At 30.8% G+C, this 8,435-nt stretch overlaps 1 protein-coding gene across 1 annotated transcript; it reads left to right on the top strand.

Annotated features, from left to right (window-relative positions):
* The first annotated feature begins 447 nt into the window (after window positions 1-447).
* On the top strand, window positions 448-2,632 carry LOC112592325. Its single transcript, XM_025336343.1, has 3 exons — window positions 448-588; window positions 1,753-1,909; window positions 1,980-2,632. Exons 1-3 carry the CDS (start codon window positions 456-458, stop codon window positions 2,584-2,586), a joined length of 897 nt encoding a protein of 298 aa, XP_025192128.1. The 5' UTR covers window positions 448-455; the 3' UTR covers window positions 2,587-2,632.
* Window positions 2,633-8,435: the final 5,803 nt, after the last annotated feature.

Here is an 8,435-nt window from a genome sequence, read left to right as displayed (position 1 = left end):
GAAAACAAAAAAACGCGTATTCGACAGGAATAAACGATTTATGTTGAGGCCACACAGAAAGCTACACGCGCTATGTTCGCGATGTTTGCTATATGAATAAAAAATAGTTTTCTATCTTGAAGACGTAAGTGGCCACACAGAATAGTGTACGCTACGTTTTGTTCTTAGCTACGTTGCGACGCGTCGCCCAGTGTTTGATTTGTGGCTATATTTTTGAGCGATGTGTCGCGACGTGCGACGTACTGGTTTTGACAGGCATGTTCATTGCTAGTACCGATATCAGAAATTTAATATAGCGTGTCCTGTGATATACGAGCAACGAACAGTCGATTATAATTTTTCACGGAGTTATAATTTAGAATTCAAGTAGAACCAGCGGTTTTTTGAAAAATACAAAATAAAAATAAATTATATTTTATTAATTTTCGTGAGTACTACGTCATTTTTTTGAAGCGATGTTACTAGAACAGCTAATAGAGGAAGTACGCAGGTATCCTTGTCTCTGGAAGAAAAATCTGGACGAATATCGAAACCAGAACATACGTGACAATGCATGGGTCAACATTTCAAAAGAATTGAAAAAGCCAGGTAGATAATATGTATTTACTATTTCATAATGTATTTATAAAAATGTATGATTAAGTATTCAAATGTAAAATATTAATATAAAATATACTTTAGTACTATAGTAGAATATAATTAATATAACATAGCAATTTAATCATAATAATAGTAATTGAATAGTTTTTAACTATTTTAAGCTGTACGATTCACAATTCTTTGCTGCCATTCAACGCGACCTTCATTGGAAATAAAATATTCTTTGAATAAATTTCGGACATTTAAAGCTTCTCTACTTGAATTCGATGAGGTACCAATTCGTATTGGTATAAACACGTTAGTTTCGTTGGTTTGTTCTTCAACAGCTGCTAGATTGGTTTGAGTATTTAATTGACGTGTGTAATTGTGGAGAACAACAGTAGCTAAAATTACTTTATCTGCGAGTTCAATTCGACATTCTAGTGGACTATGATATACTCTCCAAGTGTTTGCAAGGATACCAAAAGTATTTTCCACAGTATTTCTGCTTCTTGAGAGCCTGTAGTTGAAAATACGTTCATCCTCGCCCAGTCGCCGGGCACTTCTGGGATAAGGTCTCATGAGATATTTTTCAAGAGGAAATGCCTCGTCACCAACTATTACATAGGGTAATTTTTTTCCTGCTAAATCTTCATCTGGAGGTATACCCATATTTAAGCTTGTTAAACGCTTTCCAATAGTGCTGTTACTATACACACTTGCATCACTAGCTCTTCCATATTGCCCAACATCAACACAAATGAATTTTTTATTTCCATCTACTAGTGCTAGCAAAACAACCGAGTGATATTTTTTATAGTTGAAAAATTCTGAACCTTTATGAGCCGGTGCCTTAATACGAACATGCTTCCCATCGATTGCAGCAACACAATGAGGGAAGTTCCATTTTTCTTTAAACACTTTTTCTGAAGCTCTCCATATATCTTCATTAGGATCAGGCATTACGATAGGCTGAAGGTTTTTCCATAGGGATTAGGAGACTTCTTCAACTATATTACTTATTGTAGACCTGCCCATGCGATAATTGAAAGCTAATGACCGAAATGAATTTCCAGTGGCTAGAAACCTAAGAATAAAATAAACAAAAAACTAAAATGTTTACTGTCTATAAATATAGATTTTAATTTCTATTTCTATTTATCTTTTGTTTAGTGGATGAACTGAAAGGTGAATGGAAGAAGCTACAGGATTCTCACAGACAAGCTACATTAAGAAGGAAGGCAAAAAGTGGACAGGCTGCTAAGAAAATGAAACCTTGGAAATACGAAGAAGTTATGTCTTTTCTTTTATCCGAGTCAACTCCACGTGAGTAAGTATAACTTCTAAATTGTCCTCAGTTCTTTGACCGTAGACACTGCAGTATTATTATTATTTTACAGAACTTACACTAACGTCAATAATTATGATGGCAATGATACTGTCGCGGACTTGACAGATGAAGAAAATCAAATTGAAGAACATAGCCAAAATGAAGAAAATGTAGAATTAACATTGTCAAATAATATAGAAAGTGAAACTCAAAAGAAAAAACATAATTTTGTTGCAAGCAAAAAGAATGTAAGCAAAGAAAGTGATGTTGACAAGATAATATCATTCATTGGAAACAAAAATCAAGTGAAAAAACAGCCAGGAGAACTAGATTTTTTCTTTACTAGTGCATGTGAGAGTACAAAACGACTTCCTCGACGTTTGCAACTGAGAATCAAGCAAGAAGTTATGCGGGCAATTATAAATGCAGAAACTGAATTCTTGGACCAACCGTCTGCTACTCCAACATCCTCTATCGTCAGTACTGAAACACCGGGTTGTGGCACAGTGGTTAGGTTAGACACACCTTCACCGGTCAGTCAAATAATACCTGCTCCTAGTCAAACATTCTTTCACCCATCAACTTCAAATCAAGTACAAGAAAGTGCATCGAATGTGATGTATGAAAACGCGAATTTTTGTGGTGACTCGCAACAACAGAGTTACTATTTAATTTAATTAATCAAAGATTGGGCTCAAGTATTATAGTAATTATTACCATGAACTTAATTACTAATTAATTATTATTATAAGGCTACCTATTAAAAATTAAAAGTATTATTATTTTAAAAAGTGTTAAATTACTTACCTTAAACAAACGGCTAATCGTTCCTCGGCTGTAATACTTTCCCTGAGATTTAATTCCTTTTTCTCGATGTCCTTTTTAATAATTGATAAAAGTTGATCAAATTGTTTCATACTCATACGAAAATATTCTTTAAATTTTAATTCATCTTTTCGTATTTGTTTTAAAAGATGATGAAATTCACCAAACTTTTTACGTTCCATATTTACTTCATGGACCCATTTCCTTTTTTGTTTATTATTATTATTTAACGAAAATAATAACAAAGCTTCATCATCACTACTATCACTTTCCCAAGGCAACCTACCTGACAACATCTTGAACATGACTGATAACTGTTCACTGTGACTCGTAGTAAATATCGTACGTAGTATACGTAGCTTGCTCTGTGTTGCCGCACCGTATAGTGAACATAGCGTACAAAGCAAACATAGTATAAATAGCATATGTAGCGTAGCGTTCTGTGTGGCCTCAACCTTATCGTATCGTAAAAAAAAAAACAGTAGTACACGCGCGACGATACGATAACCGACCGGTGAACGCGTCGCGAGTACGCGTTTTCCGGAGGTGACGGCGACGGCCGCGAACGGAATTCGGGGACGCGGGGCTCGCGAGAGACGCGTTCCGCGCGATCGGAAAACGCGCGGACGCGAAAAAGGAGTAAACGATTCGGGCGGAGAGAAAAACCGGAGGAACACGGGTGACGTTCGTCGGCGGGCGGCCGCCTCCGCGACGGAGGACCGAATCCGAACGAAGAACGCGCGCGGACGGGACGAAAAAAACCCGCTCTCGGCCGTAGCGTCGAGAACGCGAAGGAAAAAGATCGCCAAAGACCGGAAAATCGGCGAAAAGCGGAAAAAAACTGTAAAAGAAAATCAAACAATAACGACGGCGGCGGGAGATAACGATAACGATAACGGCGCGCCCGAGAGATATGAGATAAGAAAGACGATAAGAAAAAATTTAATTTTTTGATTGGCCAGTACACTAAACCAGAGCACTCTGTCGAAAAAACCCAGGAAGCTCGTTTTGGTTTTATATTATAAGAAGATTTTTTGTATATTTGTGCCATTCAGGCGTACTTATTATTTAAATTCAATTCATGTAAATTAATTATTATTATATATTATATTATTAGTGTGGAGACGTCCACTTATTATTATTATTATTATTTATTACGTGTTTTAATATTTCTAAAATAGTACGGTGGTGTGATTGACACGTCATATATATATATCCTTTGTGTTATTTATTTTTTATATCATTTAATATATTAGCAGTCACCTTTTCTCTCGACACATATATGCAGGTGCAGTGATGTAGTCGTAATTTTTTTTATTGTGTATACGCTTAAATGGGCTTGATATGTAAACGTGGGGGGGCTTCGCCCCCCACACCCCCCATATATGCTACATTATTATTAATTGTATACCTATTTATAATCACATACACTAATAAAGTCTTTATTACTACCTTACCGCAATTGAGCCTCTATAGTTTACAATCCTACTCTCCTACTCCTAAAATATATAAATATACATTTTAATTTTTTATGATTACCTATGTTAATATCTTACCCTCTCCCCACTTCTTTTTAAGTTCAAAAACCTAAATATTTATTAATATTTATAGTCTTAAAAGTATACTCAATAGTATATAAATTAGATATCACAACTTTAAGTAATTAAAAATAAATGAAAACATAATTTTTTGTAGATTAGTTGTTATATTTATATTTTAATGTATTTAAATCTGTACCAATTACAAAATTTTCCATAGAGAATCCTTTTTCTCCAGATTTGGAAGAGCCACTTTTCTTGATCTATTATCATCTGCAGACCTATGTTTGAATAGCCATGATTTTACATAATCTGTTGGATTCCACTGAGAAAGCGGTGGCCCATTAACATTTATAAACATAAGGTTAGAAATATTCTGTATTGTTAACCTAGATCTGAGATCAGAACATATTAAATTCATAAGACTAAAACCTCTCTCACACTCAGCAGTAGATACTGGTAAAGTTTTTATAAGCACATCTAATTCTATTAATTCTTCATTTATCACAATGGTATTGCTGTCAACAAATTTTCTCATGCCCCGAATAGCAGTATCTGTATTAATCAAAAATCGCTGAGTTAAATATTTTACTTTTTCTTCGCCAAATCTTATATTAACATCTTTGGGCCATGTACATTTATTTAATATTTGTATATCACATATTATTTTTGAATCTTCATTATTATATTCAAGTAAACACATTTGAAGATTATTACAAACACTACTTAAAAATTGATTTTGGTTGATTTGTCTTAGTTTTTGGTTATCAAATAATGTTATGTTTTTAAAAACCATATTTGTTTTTGTTTTTTTAGCTTCAGATGTATACTCTCCGTCCTTTGTTTTGAACGATTCTATAACTCGTATAGTTCTTTTGATAATTTGATCAGCAAACACCATTGTTGCTTTATGACTTTGTAATTCTTTAGACAAGTTTGATAACTCCCAGAGGACATCACACATCAATGCTAAATCCAATACAAATTCAATACTTTCTAAACGTTTACATAATCCTAAATACTTGGATCTTGTCTTTGAATCTCTGGAATCATCTTTTGAAGCTGTACTTAAATGTTTATATAAAGCAGGATAAGTTTTCCAAATAACTTGGACTGCTCGGAAACTACTGGCAACCCAGCGAACAGTTAATACTCGACCTATTTTTAAAAACAAAACATCTAATTCTGCACATGCTATTTTCAACTCATTTTGATTCTTGGGAGATCTATTGTACAATGCATATAAGCTATCTAAAAATGCTTTAAAATGATTTGTTGATGTGATATCATTGATAGAATCATTAACAGCTAATTCTAGTCTATGATTTAGACAATGCCAGGAGAATATGAGAGGGTAAATATCTTTCAAACGTTTTGCAACACCATTTTTTTTTTCCAAATAACACGCTAGCACCATCACTAACAAAGGAAATCCAATTTTCTCTTAGAAAATTGTCATTAAATCCACATGCATGAAGACATTTCAATAATTGATTTACAATATTTTCTGCATTTTGAGTAATAAGTTCAATGAGATCCAAAAATATAAATATAGGTTCTTCATTAGAAATAGATGTTTTTATGTAAACTATCATACTAGTTGCTGAACTTAAAGTAGTGGATTCATCAATTAACACAGCTAACTTCGACCCATTATCTATTATGTTTTTCACTATTCGTTCTCTCATTTTAGAGGCAATATGGCTTACAATACTAGTACTTGAATATCTCGAATGCAGTGTAGATCCTAAATGTACACCATTAGCCTTTTGAAGCTCAATTAGCTTTTGATGATCATCATATGGCCTATTGTATTTAGAGATAAAGTATGCAGTTCGAAATACATATTCAGTAGATTTCTCATTTTTAAAACATTCAGCTTCCATGTTCTTAACTAATCTCTGTGATTCTTTATCTTTTTTTATTGTTAATGCATATTCATGAGCTTGAGATTCAACATGTCTTTTAATTTTATTTCTTAAATTTGATTATTTATTTTTTTTATTTGGATGACTGCCACAATCAACATTACAAGTACTCCATTCTTTTGATATTTCAACGCCTTGTTTCTTAAACGTTTTCAAAGTTCCAACTTCTTTACAATAAATACAACCAATTTTGTGCATTGAACAAAACAGCCATGGATATTTTTCTTTCTTTTCCATCCACTGATCAAATGACCAAACTGATGGCCACTGTTCTTTTGTCTAAAAATCAAATAGTTTTTGTCTTATTAGAACTTTATATTTGTAATACAAAAAATGATCGGTAAACAATAAGGATTTAATTTTAAATGTATCAATAATGCAGTTCACATGCTACAACAATTTTGTTAAAATGCTTAAACTCATAAAAATACTTGTGTGTGTGTGTGTTTAAATAATAAATATATACATCAAATATTTGTGCAAATATGCAATATTATAGAAGGCAATAGCAATTGCTAATAATAAGCAATATAAAAAAAAAAATTAATTTAAAGCATTAAAACACTGTAGTATAATACATAAGTAATACCTATTAGTAGGTATATTATAATATATTACTATGTAATGCGTATAATATAAGTAAAAATAACTTAATTACCATAAAAAATGCTTCATATTACATAATACATTTTTACTGTGAAAAATCCTTATGTCCTATTTATTTGGATACTTGGCGGTATACAAAAAACAAATTAATAAAATTATTTATTAAAATTAGTTTACATAAAAACGATTAAATGTTAATGGTTAGGAATGCCTTAATCGTTATTCATAAATTTAATTTTAATTTTTTTTTTTTTTTTGGTAAATCAAAACTATTTTATCTTAAATTATAGAGGTAGGTACCTTAAATATAGTTATAGTATGAATTATTATTTAAATTAAATTATATAAGTTTAAAATGTGATAAGCTTTACCTGGATTAATGTATCCTCAGGAGTAGAATTTGTTAGTTGATTTAAGTCAGTTGATTCAATAGAAGACATTTTCTAAAATAATTAAACAAGTATATTGTAGATTGAAAATATAAAATATAAAACACAATATTTATTGAGTTTGTTATAAAAACCAATTAAAATAGAGTATAGACCCAGTGTGAAATATTTATTTGTACCATGAAATACAGATTTCAATATATTTTTCAATTACTGTAGTAGGTATCTCATTTGAAAAAAAAACAATATTTTAATTTAGTTATTACTTATTATTATTGTTTTCAATCTCTTAAAGAAATATCCAAAGTACATTTTTATTTTTCATAGTTAAAATATAACTTAATTTATCACTACAATTAGTTGTATAATTGTATTTAATTAATTCATATATACCCCCTTGCTCAGTTATGCCACATCTTATACTACCTATATTATATACCATAAAAAAAGAATTACATACCAATTTTAATTTTTTAGTCGGGGGAGAGGACTCATTTTTAGCAATAGGAGCCGGATCATCTGGATCAGAATTTGAATCAAGTTGTGTTTTTCCCTATAATAAGAAAAAAGTAAATAAATATACCTACCTACTAATTACTTACTAATTTTGTAAATTAAATATGTACCTAACTTTAAAATATTATATTAACTGTACGTATGTATTTTATATTTTATTGACTTACCTTTGTAATTCGAATAATAAATTTGTCCATTGTAATTGTTTTAAATAAGTTAGTGAAACGAAATAAATAATAATAAATTAATAACTAATAAGTTATAATCAATAAATAATTTAAAAATTTAAGAATAAAGACATTTTCTTCAAAGCGAGTTCGGTATAAAATAAAAATAGTTAACAAATACAAACTACAATGTTTTATTATTAATTATTGTTATATTATGGTAAACTGTACAGTGACACAGCGTACACGATATAATATTTAATGACAAAATTATTTTCAGTAATGCATATGACCGTACGTCTCGGCGTCCGTCGGCGATCGTTATCGATAAGCTTATAATTTTAGATGTAATATATATATATGTATGTTTAATAAATATAGATCCATGCAATGAAGTTAAAAATAGATGTGTAAAATGTATAAATAATAACCGTTCCTAATAAACGTGATAACAAGGAAATATATTTAGTATTATTGGTTACTGGTTATTGTTTATATTATACTTATTATAACTATATAGTATACCCGTATACTTGCGTATCACAAATTATATTATA

This window comes from Melanaphis sacchari, unplaced genomic scaffold, assembly GCF_002803265.2.
Source record: "Melanaphis sacchari strain LSU unplaced genomic scaffold, SCAv2.0 Contig1697_pilon_pilon, whole genome shotgun sequence".
NCBI lineage: Eukaryota > Metazoa > Arthropoda > Insecta > Hemiptera > Aphididae > Melanaphis > Melanaphis sacchari.
The sequence above is the reverse complement of the archived record's forward strand: the minus strand, read 5'-3'. Positions and strand labels throughout refer to the sequence as shown.

What these genes read in the sequence shown, in the direction of transcription:
- LOC112592325 (XM_025336343.1), top strand. Translation starts at nt 456, where the DNA reads ATGTTACTAGAACAGCTAATAGAGGAAGTACGCAGGTATCCTTGTCTC. An exon ending in AAAAGAATTGAAAAAGCCAG is followed by an intron (nt 589 to 1,752) that starts GTAGATAATATG and finishes TCTTTTGTTTAG; the next exon opens with TGGATGAACTGAAAGGTGAA. An exon ending in TCCGAGTCAACTCCACGTGA is followed by an intron (nt 1,910 to 1,979) that starts GTAAGTATAACT and finishes ATTATTTTACAG; the next exon opens with AACTTACACTAACGTCAATA.